The 15,790-nt window shown below is 42.1% G+C and overlaps 1 protein-coding gene across 2 annotated transcripts; it reads right to left on the bottom strand.

Annotated features, from left to right (window-relative positions):
- Nucleotides 1–2,272: 2,272 nt before the first annotated feature.
- HSP90B1 (heat shock protein 90 beta family member 1) lies at nt 2,273–12,164 on the bottom strand. 2 transcript variants are annotated; one of them, XM_071422640.1, is made up of 18 exons: nt 12,004–12,164; nt 11,432–11,531; nt 10,708–10,849; nt 10,499–10,615; nt 9,795–10,126; nt 8,735–8,846; nt 7,920–8,039; nt 7,224–7,340; nt 6,445–6,582; nt 6,278–6,355; nt 6,130–6,195; nt 5,613–5,882; nt 5,149–5,394; nt 4,728–4,864; nt 4,279–4,357; nt 4,028–4,183; nt 3,383–3,481; nt 2,273–2,538 (listed from the first exon to the last, which is right to left on the bottom strand). In XM_071422640.1, exons 1-18 carry the CDS (start codon nt 12,050–12,052, stop codon nt 2,509–2,511), a joined length of 2,388 nt encoding a protein of 795 aa, XP_071278741.1. In that variant the 5' UTR covers nt 12,053–12,164; the 3' UTR covers nt 2,273–2,508. The 2 variants fall into 2 exon arrangements, with proteins under 2 accessions (XP_071278741.1, XP_071278742.1); XM_071422641.1 differs by lacking the exon at nt 6,278–6,355.
- Between the last annotated feature and the right edge of the window lie 3,626 nt (nt 12,165–15,790).

Genomic DNA, 15,790 nt, shown 5'->3' with positions numbered 1-15,790 from the left:
AGGTAAAGTTTATTGAAGAGAAAATGGGACAGTTCAGTATTTTGTTTCTGTTCTAACTGGACCATGAACAGCAGTTTTTGATGATCCCTTTAACAAGCCAGCATTCACCAGCCCTTGCAACTGTTACTCAGACTTTGTCAGATTATCACCTCTTATGTTGTTGATTTCTGACATGCAAGATGCATTTTTCTCTATTTTCTAAAGGTTTTTCAGATCTTAAGGCTGCAGAGGGAAGCTTCTGCTAATTAGGCTTAGATTTCTAAGTGTATCCTGCTGCTACTCGAAACTGAGCAACAGGGAGCTCTGCCTTTTCTAGCACTGATGGAAACGTCCTCATTAGTGCTTATCTCGGAATAGCAAAGCTGACAATGCACCAAGTTTTAATAGCAGAGGTGACAGCCCCAGAATCAGCATAACTGCAGTACTGAAAGAAACAGTGCTGACTGACACTTCCACTACTGCCACCATTTTGCTTCAGAGCTGACAAAAAAAAAAAGGCAACTTACAAGTGCATTTTGTGCTTATTAATAGCAAACAGTTGTCACAGCAGGGTGTAGAGAAAGCTGCTGGACCACAGCTGTGTTGCACATGATATTCTCAGCTGAAGTATATGAAGAAGCAGAAAGCATAACTCTCAAGTATGCTTCTTTATTTCTGAAATTTAATCAGTTTTGTCACCCTCAAACCAACCAAAGCAATGAGAATTTCAGCTATACAACAGAACTAGGTTTGCTTAAATCTACAAGTAACTTACAGATTAAAAATACTGGAGGAGGCCACCCTTCCCCTTTAGTTTGTTAGGCAAACTAAACTTCTGAATCATACAGGAGGTGGGAGCAACCTTTGTTAACTCAGAAGTCAAATGGAGAGATGTAGGTAGTAATGATACATTTCTGAGCGTATCACTGAAAGTAAGTGATACTTTAGGAGGTTGATTGCTACAGAGCACAAAGTCTCACTGGTAAAGTAAGGGGATATGCCCTTTCTGCCGTTTAGGAACAGTGCCAAAGGCTGCTTCTAAAACTGACAGTGCCAGCTGCTGAAACTCGTGTTAGACCACTCAGGCTGGGCCAGTAACAAAAGGCTTTTCTCTAGGATACCACTGCAGTGAGCAAAAACCAGAGCCCCCCACCCTCCCCAGACTCCCTTGAGAACCCCCAAACTAAGCTCCCTTTCCTTGACGTCTCAGACTTCAATTCAACTCTAAAGTCCTGACACAACAATCACACTCATACATGGCATATTTTGGGCAGTATAGAAGCCTAGTAAATGGAAAGCAAATGCTTCAGGTCAGTGTTTAGTGCCCTCACCTAGTAAGAAAGCTTTTTTTGCTTCAGACTGCAGAAACTTTTAACTTCTAAGAAGTTCTGTTAACAAAACAGAAAAGATTGGTTCTTAAGTAGAATCACTGTGCAGAAGCACCACTCCTACATCCTTCTTCCAGAGGAAGGAAAAAAAAAATCCCCCAAATCCTCACTGTAAACACTTTCTACCAAGTCTGTGAAGATGTTTTCAAGTAGAGGCACTAGTGAAAAAATTATGTAGTGCTTCATCCAACCACTACATAAAGCTAACATGATTGGAAGCTCAACATGTCTAAAACTAACCAGATTTAGCTTCAGTAACATTAAGTAACTAAAGTGCTTTGCCATAAGAGACCAAGAACAAGAGTGAAAACATTTAGGAGTAACAGCATTAAGAGTATGTGGAAAGAACTTCCACCTTTAAAAAAGCTTGTAGAAAACAGAACTGCTGTAGCTACACAAGTCAAAGGCAGGGTTTCCAAGTGCCATGCAGGATGGTACCAGCTCATAGGTAGTAAGACAGTTCTGGTGGTACTTGTCCACATAGTAAGTTAAAGGAAATGTTTTTTCCTCCCCTCTTTTGTAAAGCTCCTGCTGCCCATCCTATGGAGTCAAGTCAGAGTCCAGCACAAGCTGTCAGCTTCATTTCCAATGCTATTTTTAAACACGCAATCTCCTCTTTCTCAGGCTTGCAGGAGATACCTAACTCAAAGTCTTATTTCAATTAGCAAGTTCAGTACAGCTCTCAGCTACACCTGTATTTGGCTAAGCAGCACAGCAGGTTTGTAAATGTAAATCCCAGCCACAGGCAGATGCTACAAGTAGGTGTGGCTGTGCCAGCATGGGAAGGCCCAAGGATTGCCAACAAACAGCCTGTTTGCACAGAGGACCTGAACACCCAGGACCATACCTTCATTTCTTTCTGCCAGCCCACAAGATGAGCTGGCTATGTATAAATTTAGAGTTGGTGGTGTTTGGGAACATTTTATTTTGTACATGACAAGATTTTACACCACGTCAGTTAAATAATACAAATTTACATTCATGAGGAATGTTTTTAGAAAAGTGAACTTAAAAAAAAAAAGACCTCCTTTACCCTTAAAACCCCATACCACCCCTCAACATTTTACAGTGGAAAAAAACAAAACAATCTAATTCACATTCCCTCCTAACCCCCCAATGCAGGACAGTAGTTGAGTGCAGTTTACAGTTCATCTTTCACATCTGTGGATTCCTGTGAAGACAAAAAAGAGAATCAGAATATTACTTTTGGAAAGTGGAAAAAGGTTACAAGAACTGCCCCAGAAGAAGATAAATTTGTATTACTGTCACTGCACATTATATTATCCTGCTATGCAAACCTAACAGCAGTCGCATCAAAATTAAGTAGGTATAGTACAATAAATACTGTTTCTCAAATTTATTCTTACCTAATCTTACATTTTATAGTAGGAAATTACATTGCTGTAAGCTATATATTTGCACTAGTCACAGGATATCATCTTGCAGGTCTCTTCCAAAAGCAACCCAAGAAAGCAGGCCCAGTTGGGACCTCATAGCAACTTTACAAGTTAGTACTGTCAAGAAGCTATGGTATTAGAAGAGTTCAGCATATCATCAAGGCATAATTAAAACTGCAGCCATGAGCTGACTTCACATGACAGGAGAACTGTTCAGAAGCAATGGTGTTGTCTGGAATATTGTTCCAAGCCTGTATTATAAGCATTTCAAATTACACAATTACAAACAATTGTTCATGTTTTTGCCCACAAGCTGTGGAAATACCATGGATAATTATCTTTACTAGAGGATTTGCTATCCTTTTCTTGCCACAGGGCACTGTTACAATCTCTAAAGCTTAATTCTGCTCCAGCTTTGAACCTCAGTCTCATCTTTTCAAAATACAGTTTAATAATAAATTTGTTCTGCAGTTTTCTTCCCCCTCCAAGAAAAGCCTGGAACACCTGACACTAAAATCTAGTGTCATGAAAGGCAAAGTGAACTTTATTGCCAGGTAGCACCCACAGATGAAGGTGCACATAAATATTGGCAAGAAAGCATCAAACCTGAGACCCTACCTTCTGTGTATCACTGTCCTCAGCATCAGCATCCAGTTCCTCTTCATCCTGCTCTGCCTCCTCAGCTGCATCTTCAGGCTCTTCAGGTTCCTCATCCACCTGTACACAAAGGTCACAATCAATTTGCTTTACTTGCTTAGGTTTTTTAATTAGGTGTGCACTAGCTAAATACAGGCTATGGAAGTATTCACTATTATTTCCTAACATTTGCCACCAGCTACCTGAAAGAAAAAGTAAAATCTGTTTAGCACTGCTCTACTCCAGCAAAACAGCCAGCAGAAGTTCTTGCACAGCGTTATGAGAACCTGTATTACTTGTACCCACTTAGGAATTTCTCCATTAGAGAGACAGGAGCCAAAGGCCTGTGTGCCTAGTTTACTCCTGTAGAACCAGCACTTAACTAAGGACAGGAATATGCTTAAGAAGCATAATGAAATAGGAGAATCTCAAGCAGCTACAAAGAAGAGCAAGGAAAGGAGAACATGAGCTTTAAGTACAGATTCATAGCTGGACTTTTGGTGGCCCACTTAACTGCAGGAAGCTGGATAAATTTCATTTTATGCAAGTGAATGAATGAAGCAGCTGCACTTTTTAAGATGGAGCAACAGTAGGTCAATTATCAGTCCAAGTGGAAGACAAACTAACCTTTGCATCCAGGTCAATGTTTAAACTCAAACGAAGCATCCTTTCTATTCTGTCCCCGTATTCCTTAGTGTCTGGCAACATATATCCTGATCTCAGAGTTGCAGTTTCAAACAATACCACTGCAAGATCTGAAAGTGTTTTGTCATCTTCATTTTCCTAACATGGAAGAACACCAGAAAATCAAGAGAGACCTGTTAAAGCAGGTTGTATGCAGCCAAGTCAGCCAATGTTTCACTACTGTATTTATTTACCTTGACCCTCCTCAGCATGTCCTTGATCAGTGGATGCCTGGGGTTAATTTCAAATGTCTTCTTTTGGCTGGCATAATAACTGAGAAGAGAAATTACAGCACTAAGTACAGGACCCAATGATATCTTTGAATCTACATACACTGGTTACAGTCACAGTAACAAGTAAAATCCCCCCTCCTTTAATACTGGTGCAACTATAAAAAGCATTCAAGTTACTAAGTTCATCTTCTTTTGCCAACAAATGGCAGATACCAAATGCCACCGATGAGTCTTGCTCACCCAGCAGTTTTACATACCGGGCTTGAAAATAACAATTTAAGGCTATAATGGAGACTAACTTGGTTGTAAAATGATCTTAAAAACACCCAGGATCATTTGAACTGGGCAGAAGCTTGTTACTGAGCACACCAAGCAATTTCTTGTCTGCTGCTACAGCACTGGAAGCTTACTTTGTAGATATATCCTTCCCAGTCTGGTAAGCTTGAGCCTTCATGATTCTTTCCATGTTACCAGACCATCCATACTGACTAGCCACAAGAGCACATGGAGATTGGGTTAAACGTTGAGATAGCACAGCTTTCTCAATCTGTAAAGAAAAACCCCAAAACACCCTAATGTTAGTTCTCAGAGCTAATAGCTTATTCCTAATAAAGTAAGTAACTTGCACTTCCCTGTCAATTCAAGAATCTCTGAAAAATGTCTAGGGTGACATTCTAACTCATTATCTTCCTGAATAAGGATGTTATCCATGAAGATTCACCCATCAAGACAGAGAAGCTACTGTCAAGTCTGTGCTCAAATAATCTGCAAGGTATGCTGTAGCAAGTATGACAAATAAAAATAATCACTACATATAACACAATATATTACCTTGTCTTTGAGAGCTTTGTCTTTCATCCAATTTAAGAGGGGCTCAAATTCCTTTTCCAAGGCTTCCCGACTCTCTTTAGACTTTTCACTTTCTTCAAACTTAACTCCTTCTTTTGCTACATTCTGAAACCTCTTGCCATCGAACTCTGGCAAAGCCTGAATACAGTATTCATCTACAGGTTCAGTCAGATAGATCACTTCATAGCCCTTTTTCAGCAGACGCTCAACAAATGGTGAGGACTCAGCCTAGGACGAAAACATTTAAGATATGAGTTTAATTGCATTTGTAATAGCAGCTACAAAAACCTGTACAACTATCTGGCAAATACTGCAGTATTTGCCATATAAACATAACAAGGAGTCTCCAGATTTACAGTAAATAGACAATTCACAACATCTATGGTACTAAAATGACAAACTATAATATACTGTACTCCTTCCCTCTTTCGTTCACTCTTACACACCTCCTTTCTGCTGGCACCAGCCATGAAATAGATTTTGTCTTGCTTCTCTTTCATTCTTTCTACATACTGATCAAGGCTCGTGAGGTTACTTTCATGATGAGACGACTGGAAGCGCAGAAGTTTAGCGAGCCGGGTACGATTGGAGTGATCCTCAATAACACCAAGCTTCACATTAGTGCCAAACTCTTTCCAGAATGTGTCGTTGTATTTTTCCTCTGCAATTTTCTTGATCATATCAAGAGTTTTGCGAACAAGTTTCTTTCTGATCACCTAAAAAAAAAGCAGCAATACTGAGTTACAACAATAAGTATTTTGAATAGCCCTCAATGCAACCTTACTTCAATACAAATTCCACTTTGTATCCCTCATCTGAAGTAGACAAGTAATCTGTAAACAGCAATAACTGAGTTTCCTTCACATTGCATAGCCATGCAACAAAATTCATCAAGCTGCTAAGTCTCCTAAACCTTGCTGCTGTTGTGCTTACAATGAAGAAATTTAAAACCAATTAGCTTACCTTTAACAATTTATGCTGCTGAAGTGTTTCACGGGATACATTCAAAGGAAGATCATCAGAATCCACCTAATTAAGAAACAAAATTTTCAGTATGTCTGGCAGTATCTGAAGCTAAAAAATAAATTAAAGTAATATTTATAATACTTACAACACCCTTAACAAAGTTAAGATACTTGGGCATCATGTCATGGAAGTCATCAGTGATGAACACTCTTCGAACATACAGCTAAATTACAAGAGCAGAAAGCACCCAAGTTTACTTTAGGGGTTTTTTGCTTTTCCACAAAACCATACCCACACACTTTTCTGTCCTACCTTAATAAAATCACTTTTTTTGGATCCATATTCATCAAACAGTCCACGTGGAGCAGAATTAGGAACAAACAAGATGGATTTGAAAGTTACTTCCCCTTCAGCAGTGAAGTGGATGTATGCCATCGGGTCATCATGTTCCTGTGAAGAGAGAACACTTTCAAGAGTTTGGCAAATAAGTGCAATTATTTTACAACTAATCCATGTAGCTATGCTTTGCTAGAGTCTATCATGGAGACAGAAGTTTAAGTTACAAGAGCAGAGTTACTCATGTAAAAATAACTTTCCTAAGTAACCCTCCTGGAGAGCTTTCAAGTTTTGCTGGATTTTAATAAGATAGTCACTAAAAAGTTACCAACAAGACAATAACCAATAGTGTTATCATCACACCACAGTTAAGATACAGTGTATGATACAAAGACAACACTTCTAAGAAACTGTCTCCTTCTTTCTTCCACCACATGCAACAAACAACTCTCAGACTAAAAACAAATTTCCCTGTAACATTTAAACACATCAGTAAGCTCCCCATGAGCTGCAACATAATACTTTCCAAATCTAGACTAATCAATACTTGGATGGCAGTATCTTCTCTCTGGAAAAAAGATTAATTCCTGACTGAGATGTTATACCTCCCAAGCTCTCTGCAGTTCCATCTACTAATGACAACTAATTAATTCTGCTGAAATAACACATTCTATAAGCACTTAGTTCTATTTACATAGCAAGAGATACTATAGCAAGCCTCTTGCTTTGGAATTATCTTGAGGCCCAGAGCTTACCTTGGAAAAGGTTTTGTAAAAAGCTTTGTATTCATCTTCTTCAACTTCTTTAGATGGTCTCTGCCAGATTGGTTTTATGTCATTCATGAGCTCCCAATCCCAGACAGTCTTTTCAACCTAGGTAAATAAACACAATAGTACTAAAAAGACTCATTCTTTACTTCAGGTTAGGCCAATTAAAGGTACTCCACTGAAGCAAAACATAAAATGGCATGTAAAAATCCCAAACATGCTCTCATTTACAAAATTATGCAATGACCTGGACATTCTCATTTTAAGCATACACACTAGTGCAACACATGGGAACAAACCTTTAGTCTACAATGTAGTGTGTTCCATGTTCATTTAACACATTCACTAAGCACCAGCACTTCTGTTCTAATGTCACTCTGGAAAAATCTTCCCAGCAGAGTATGTTAAATTTAAACTCATCAACAGCATCAGGTTACAGAATTCTACTACCATTTCCAGCGATTCATGCAAGTACTTATAATTAGCTGTGACCACAGCTTCACAAGGCTACTGCCAATCATCTGCCTGACTTCTACCTAGTCGGTTTCATTTAAAACCTTCTATCTCACTTTAAAAGGATTTGCTCCTAGAAAGCACACACTACCGAAATGCACCTCTGCAAGACTACCTAGGAAAATTGCTATCTGACGTGAGTTACAGGACACCAAGGCTAACAAAGCTCACCTTCTTAGTTTTTGGTTTCTTTTCTTCCTCCTCTTCTTCAACTGCTGCTTCGTCATCTGCTTCTTCTTCTTCTTTCTCCTTTGCTTCCTCCTCTTCAATGGGTTCTTCAACAGTCTCTGTCTAAAGAGACAACCACAGGTGGAGATTTTAAGACCTTGACTTCCTACCAGGTATGTTGTAGTATTCTCTCAAACAGTTTAATCTTTCACAGCACTAGCCTGATTTCTGCTATTTGTCTGTAGCAAACTTTTCTACAGCTAATATTTTTCAGTTACTTTTTCATTAATACATACTTTCCTTCAATACACTGGGAGATCACCACACTCAATAAGTTTCTCAATGCTTTACAGATAATGCTTATCAGAGACTTGGTGGATTTTAAGTTGGTGCTACACTAAGAAAACATCACAACAAGCTTAAAATCTAAGACACTGCCCTGTTTCCTATAGAAGGGTATCTGGCTATGGCTCTGCTTGAAAACTTAACAGAGCTTCCATCTACCAAAGCCAGTGGAACAAAGATCCTTATTATTAATTAGCAATATTTTTTCTTTGGTAAAGTTGTTTGAGTCAGAATAAAACCAAGCTCCTATCAAGTTTGTGATTTTAGCAACAGACTAGCATTTGGAAAAAAAAAAAAAAAAACAACAAGAAAACCCCCTAGAAAAATAGTAACCAAAAGAGCCAGGAAGAGAAGAGTTTTAGAAACTGCACAAGAAGCAGCTCTATGGCAGGCCCTCAGCCTTCATGAAAGATCTGGCCATGAAGATCTTAGCCAAACCTTATACTGAACAATGCTCAGTTAAATACACTTACCTTGCTGCTCCACACATATATGGGGAAGTTTATGAACTGGGAGTATTTCTTCACTAGATTTTTAATAGTGTCCAGCTCAAGGTAATCAGATGCTTCCTCCTTCAAGACAAGGCTTAAGAAAAAAAACACCAAACAAAACCAAACCTTTTTAAGTGCTGGACAAGTATTTGACAGTTTTATAGCAGAATATACATTTCTTATGCCTCTGAGATTGACCAACTGAGCCAGAGCATGGTGCTAATAACCAAGAGTGAGGGTTGATCCACATATGGGATCATTCATTTAAGAGCTGGACTTGATGATCCTTGTGGGTCCCAGCTCAGAACAATCTGTGATTTTTGCTGCAGCCATAGCAATTCAGATTTATGCAAGTGAGCTTTTTTTATTTGTTCAGCTCCAAGTAGCTCTTAAAAAACACAATTCTTACTCAACCAGCAATTGCTTTCACTGACTGAGGCAGAACACAATATTCAAAAGTTTAACTGAAAACATCAAATCATATTGATACTTATCAGGATCTTGATGCACCCTCATGGGCCTTACTTCAAACTAGAGCATCAAGATCAACTTTTTTACACTCAGTGCCTCCTCTGGAAAGACATCCTCTAAATCCAGACCAAATAAATTTACCTACTCATGAAAGCAAAGAGAATAGCATTAGCAAACTACCTCCAGTTTGAACTTTGCATCAGACCAGCCTCACTGATATATCAGCAGCAGCCAGATTCCAAGCAAAGCTCTACAGCCCCTGTATAGGTTTTGCCAGGCCAGAATTGTGCTGAGTGACTGAATGAGCCTGAAGGGAGCTGAACTGTCTGGAATTACTTGCTGACTGTTGTAAAGACATTCATAGTTTTGTTAGCTCATCTAACACAACAAACTACATTACTACATTTATTTTTGGATGCAGTTTGTATTTTGCATATTTCTATTAAACTGAATAAAACTGTATTACAAGAAGTAAATCAGTCACAAAGCTAAAGTCACTCACATATTCCAATAAACAAAGTGTACCCACACAACCTTTTTCATTTAAAGGCTAAAGAAACTTAATACTTACGTTATGGTTGTGCCACGTCCTAAGGTGTTCCCTCTTGGGTCATTGATCACAGAGAATTCATTTGAATCTGACTCCCAAATATGCTGAGTATCATTGTTGTGTTTTGATGTGACAATAACTCTGTCTGCTACTAAGAAAGCAGAATAAAAGCCAACACCAAACTGACCAATTAACTCAGATGTTGACTGGCTATCATCCTGCATTTCAGTCATCTTGTTTAAGAATTCACTCGTACCAGACTTTGCAATGGTACCCAGGTTTTTAACTAACTCCTCCTTTGTCATGCCAATACCCGTGTCTGTAACATGAAGCATGTTCTTCTCTTTATCACACTGAAAAAAATAAAGACAAAAATGCAGTTTGACTTCACTGTGATTCTTAGTACGTGCCAAGGAAAAGTGGTACATAGCAGCTATTCAAACATGCCGAGCTACAATAAACTGAATCTGCAGTAACTATAGAAATGAGGAAGACCCTCCTTCAAAGCAGTCCAATACTTCAGCTGCTCTTGATAAAACCAGAAACATATCTTTACCACTAAAAGAGGAGTAGTCTTTGGTAGAGTTAATTGCAAGGGTCCTCATGTGGTCCTAGTTTGTATTTGCATCGGTATTAAGCCAAAAAAAGAAATTTAACGATAGAGTGTATTTTTACATTCCTCCATCAATTCTTTAAAAGGTACGTTTGTATCTAATCCTTCTTACCTTGATTTTGACTGTAAGTTCCTCATTGCCAGCAAGAGCATTTTCATCAGTTAACGATATCAACCGTATCTTATCTAAAGCATCTGATGCATTTGAAATAAGTTCCCGCAGGAAAATCTGAAATCGGAACCAGTAGTCAGGAATGGCAGGAGAGAAACAGACACACACCTCCCAAAATTCTAACATGATATGAAGACGAAGGCACTAACCTCCTTATTTTTATATAAAGAATTGATAATTAGTTTCATCATTCTGTTCACTTCTGCTTGAAATGCAAACTTCTCAGATTTTTCTCTAATTTCTTTGATCTGGGATGCATTTAGGCCGTCTAGCTGGATAGCTTCTTCCTCTCTGTTAGGACAGTGAAAAACCTATCAAGGAGTCTCATCCACAAACAGCAAGACTAATTTAATCACAAAGCAGCAGCAATAACACTTAATCACTGATGCAGTACAAAATTACATGATCACATGAGTCAAGTGCAAGAGCAGCAATCCTCAACTACATTACCATAATCCAAAAACTTGACTGAAAATTCATGCTTGCAAGTAAGACTTTTTAAATAAAATTTCAGGGAATAATACTGGTAGTCTTAAAGCTACTGCAATCCTCAGCATGTGGTGCACCTCACAGGGGTGAGGCATTTCATGGGTACAGAGCTATTTCATCCACAGGCACTTAACTAACATGATTTATGATGTGCACAAGTAAACCCAAATTAACAGTTATCGATAATGGATAAAAACAAGTTGAACTTTTCTGAATCCAAGTTCTCAAGCTCATTTTTATTTAGAAGGAAACAGTCTTGACAGGAACGTTTTATTTCCCCCAGCTGACTGGATCTCTCTTTTGAACAGCGTTCACCCATTACTTCTGAGGCATTACTGGTGCTCAAATTGACCCTTTCAAAATCAGAGCGCCCCGGGTACCAACCTCTGAACAACTTCATCATCCGTTCGAGACCCTTCTCTGCTTTTGCCCAAGTCATCTTCCACAGTCCCATCCACATCCACCTCATCGGCTCTGACCGACACTGGGAAAACAAGGAAACCAGCGTTCTGAGCCCGACCCCCACACTACGCACTGCCCAACTTCTTCGCTTACCCCTCCCCACGCCTTCAGGCTCAGCGCTGCCCCTCGAATCCCCCTCCCTAGGAGAGTTCAGCCCAACTGGAGACACGGGAGATTGGCAGGGGAAGGCCCCCTCCTACCCTCCGCCCGTGATAGCGCATGAGCGGCTCAGCCCCCTCCCCCCGCCGCCCCATCGCCGGCGAGGGCCAGGCCCCAGCAGGGCATACGAGGGCTCGAGCATCGTTTCCCCTCCCCGTGGGGCAGACTGAGGGGTCCCGCCGGAGACACCACCTCCCCTCGGCGGCCTCCGTCCCCTTCACCCCAGCAAACAGGGCGGAAGGGGGGGGAGGGGGGGGCGGGGGGGGGAGGGGGCCTGTTGGCCGGGACCTGGACACCCCTCCGCCAGAACCTTCTAGAAACCCGCAGGCGCTCACCGGCCAGGAGCAGCACACACGCCAGAGCGAGCCCCCAGACCGACTTCATGGCGGCCGCAGTGACAAGAGAAGAGCCCCCGGCGCCGCCGCCCCGTAATCCGGAACCCGTCCCGCGCCGCCACCGATTCTACTGGAGCACCCGCGGCCCTCCCCCTCCGCCTTATCAACCCCCGGGTGGGGGAGACGGCGCCACTCGGCCCAATAGCAGCGCACCACGCCAAACACGCAGCCAATAGAGAACTTTGAAAGGCGGGGCCTTCGACTGTCGCCACCAATCGTAACTTTCCATGTGCGGTTTCCTGCGGTCGGAGCGTGGCCGGCGCCCATTGGCGGGCGGAGCGGCGCTCGGCCAATGGCTTGCGTGGGGAGGCGTGGCCAGCGTGGCCCCGCGCGGCGCTGCAATGAACGATGCGCGGTGTTTAACGGCGGCACAACGCGCGAAACACCGCCTCCGACCGCTTCCGGGGACACCTGGGATGCTCATCCGGTCGTGGCGGCACTCCCGAGTGCCGAGAAGAGCTAAAAGTCATGATTTGAGTCATAACCAGCTGGGCCGAGCGGCGGGAGCAGAGCCAGGCCGAGGCCGCTGTAGCTGCCGGCAGGGGCAGGGAGGCGCTGACGAGTCCAGCTGTCCACTCCACCGAGTAGAGGCGGGAACGCGGGGGGCCGCATGCGCCATTCTGCGCATTGCATGTCGGGAGCTGTAGTTCGTGCTGTCGGTGTGCCGTGGCGCCCCCTGCCATGGCTGGGTCCTGCCCGCCAGCTGTTCGGGGCCTCACGGCCCCGCTGTTGTCCTTGTGCCCCTGGCCTTGGCGCTCGACTCCTCTCTGCGCGTCTAGCGCCTCACACCGCCTTGAGAGAAACCGGCTGTCTCTGCCGAGCCTCTCTGGGGACTCGGTACTTCTGGAGGAAAAGTCAAGCCGGTTGGCAGGTTTCTGTCTTCTGGTTTCCGGCGCTCGTCAGGGCAGCCGTTCTCCCGGGAGCTCATTAGCGCTCCTTAGCCTACCTTGGGGGCCTTTGTTTATCCACCCGCGGCCCTCCCTTCTCCCCGGGGAGTGGCGGCTCCAGCAGCTGCCTGTGGTGTGAGGGGACTCGGGACCCGCCGCCCCAGCGCCACCCTGCCGGGCAGGGTTAGTGTGAGAGCAATTGCGATCTGTGGCACGCCAAAAGGGAGCCCTGCTGCTCCAGGGACCTTTCCCATGCACTTCCAGTGTCTCTGGCAGGGGTTGCAGCTTGGGACATGAAATGCAGCCTGTGCAACTTCTGCAATGCACCGCTGTTAACAGCTTATGTTAATAAGTGACTTGAAGTCACTTACAACCCCCCTCACCATCCTGAAAAAGTCTGCCCAGGCTTGCATGTGCCAGTCACCTGTTTCATCTTACATGTTTAACTCTAGACTGGGGGAAAAAAACACCGAATACCAAAAAAGCAAATTTGCAAGCGATGAACTTTGTACTTGGAGAGGAATGTATTTGAAAGAGATTGACCGGCAATGTTCAAGACAAAAAATGAAAGCCCTCACTGTGTTGACAATTTCACAAAGAGAGCTTAGTCTATCAGTAGCTGAAAGTCTTGGCAAAAATATGTTTATCATCCTTAGTTATACAATGGGCCAGATAGATTTTTTTTTTTAACTTTAAAACTCAATGTTGTACCTTTCTGTTCTGATAACTAATGTTTATAGAACTGAAGGAGCCTTTGTAGTAAAAAATTGGAGTAAAGAATGGCTATCTTTGGGTTCGTAATGAAATGTTGTGCTTTAACCCCACCTGGCAACAAAGTCCTGTGCAGCTTCCTCTCTCCTCCCCTTGGGCTGGGGGAGAGAATCAGAAAAGTGGGAAAACTCATGGGATGAGATAAAAGTTTAATAGGTAAGCAAAAGCCACGCACGCAAGCAAAGCAAAACGGGGAATTAATTCACCATTCCCCATGGGCAAGCAGGTGTTCAGCCATCTCCAGGACAGCAGGGCCTGAGCACACACAGCAGTGACTTGGGAAAACAAACACCATCACTCCCAACATTCTCCCTCCCCTTCCTCCCCCTTCCCCCAGCTCTCTACGCTGAGCATGGTGCCATATGGCACGGAAAGTTCTTTGGGTCAGCTGTTCTGGCTGTGTCCCCTCCCAGCTTCTTGTGCACCTCCAACCTCCTTGATGCTGGGGTGGTGTGAGGGGCAGAAAAGGCCTTGACTCTGTGCAAGCACTGCTCAGCAATAACCAAAAATCCCTGAGTTATCAACACTGCTCCATCCCAAATCCACAACAGAGCCCTGTGCTAGCTACTGTGAAGACAATTAACTCTAGCCCAGCCAATACCAGCACAAGAAGGCGAAATTCAATTGCAACATCTTTAAAAGGCTCATGAAACTTTTCTATATGATTTGCAGTTTTAATCTGTTCCTCACAAATCACAAATTATATAAGAAATAAAAAGGACGGTTACTCTTCCAACATGCATGTGAGAATGACTGTGAAAAATAAATATGAGAGGTCAGTATCAGGGTTGTAAGTAAAAAAATCTGTCAGGTTTCTGTGAAGATTTGTGTGAAGTTGAAGAATTATTTTCTGAAGAGTAGTCTTGTTTGAAAATACAATTTCATTATTCAGGAGTCTAAGCACAGAAAGTTTATTTTTTCTAAGACTCACCTACAAGCAGTTCAGGATTTGATTTCCTAATTGTGCCTCTGAGATTCCCAGAGTGACATATGTTGCTTTATGACTGTGAATAGGCATTTGAAGGACACAGAGATAAACAGAGTAGTTATCTCTGTCTTGTAGAATTCCTGCATTAGAAGATTTTTCCGGCATTTCTGTTTTAGCAGTCATTTGACTGGCAGCAGGAAAATGTAATGCTTTGTGGCAATCATTTTGAATATTGGTAGCTGGAGTAGTAAGAATTCAAACCAATTTTGCTATTGATTGTGCTAAACCAACACAGATTTTTGATTAAGTTTTGTGCAATTCAAATTTTATTGCTTACTTTGCCCTTATGATTATGCAGTGTAGAATGTTGCTTTTGAAGGAAATACAAAACCAGATAAATCCATGTTTGTCTGTTGAATTTAAAGGCTAGACTAGTAAGAATTGTAATGAGTTTACCAGCATTGATTGCTTGATGTAGTTTGCTTTCATGAATGCCAATTTTTATTACCCAGGACAAAACTGATAGGCAAGAATGAGGCAGGTGAGTACTTATGCTCTCAGAAAGAAAGTTTATTCTCTCTACAAGGAGGCTGTAAACTGGAGAAAATTTCAGCTTTATTTCTGCTTTAAAAACTTAAGGGAGCTTTTAAGCCCTTAGTTGCACTAACTACTGCTGCCATTCAAAAGAAGTCTGAATATCATCTTTCAGGAATTAATACCAAAGGGGAGATGTAACTGTCAAGTGGTGATAGTTCTTCAGCAACTTAGCTGAATTACAGAGGTCTATAAAGCAATTAGAAATGTTTTGATAATTGTGTGCATAACAATTGAAATAGTCTATTTTAGCACAGTGCTTTTCTTTGTTAAATAAAAATTCAGGGTCCTGTGGTGATAAAAGGAATGGAATAAAGGCAGCATCTCCTCCCTTGCAAACAGCAGAGACAGACCCTTTCCAATCCATTGAAAGCAACTTGATCAGGTCATCCCCGTGTCAGTGTGGAAGTCACCTCTCTGAAGCAGGCCATGGGATTCCAACACGATGTTGGAACTAGCAAGAAGCATAACCTTTACTGAAACAGCTGTGGAGATAAACTGAGAGGAGTCCGTAAGACCTGACTGTGGGTATTGGACTTAACCAGTT

The sequence above is a fragment of the Agelaius tricolor genome, unplaced genomic scaffold, assembly GCF_023055355.1.
Source record: "Agelaius tricolor isolate 1412-34295 unplaced genomic scaffold, bAgeTri1.0.p SCAF_3, whole genome shotgun sequence".
Taxonomy (NCBI): Eukaryota; Metazoa; Chordata; class Aves; order Passeriformes; family Icteridae; genus Agelaius; species Agelaius tricolor.
The sequence above is the reverse complement of the archived record's forward strand: the minus strand, read 5'-3'. Positions and strand labels throughout refer to the sequence as shown.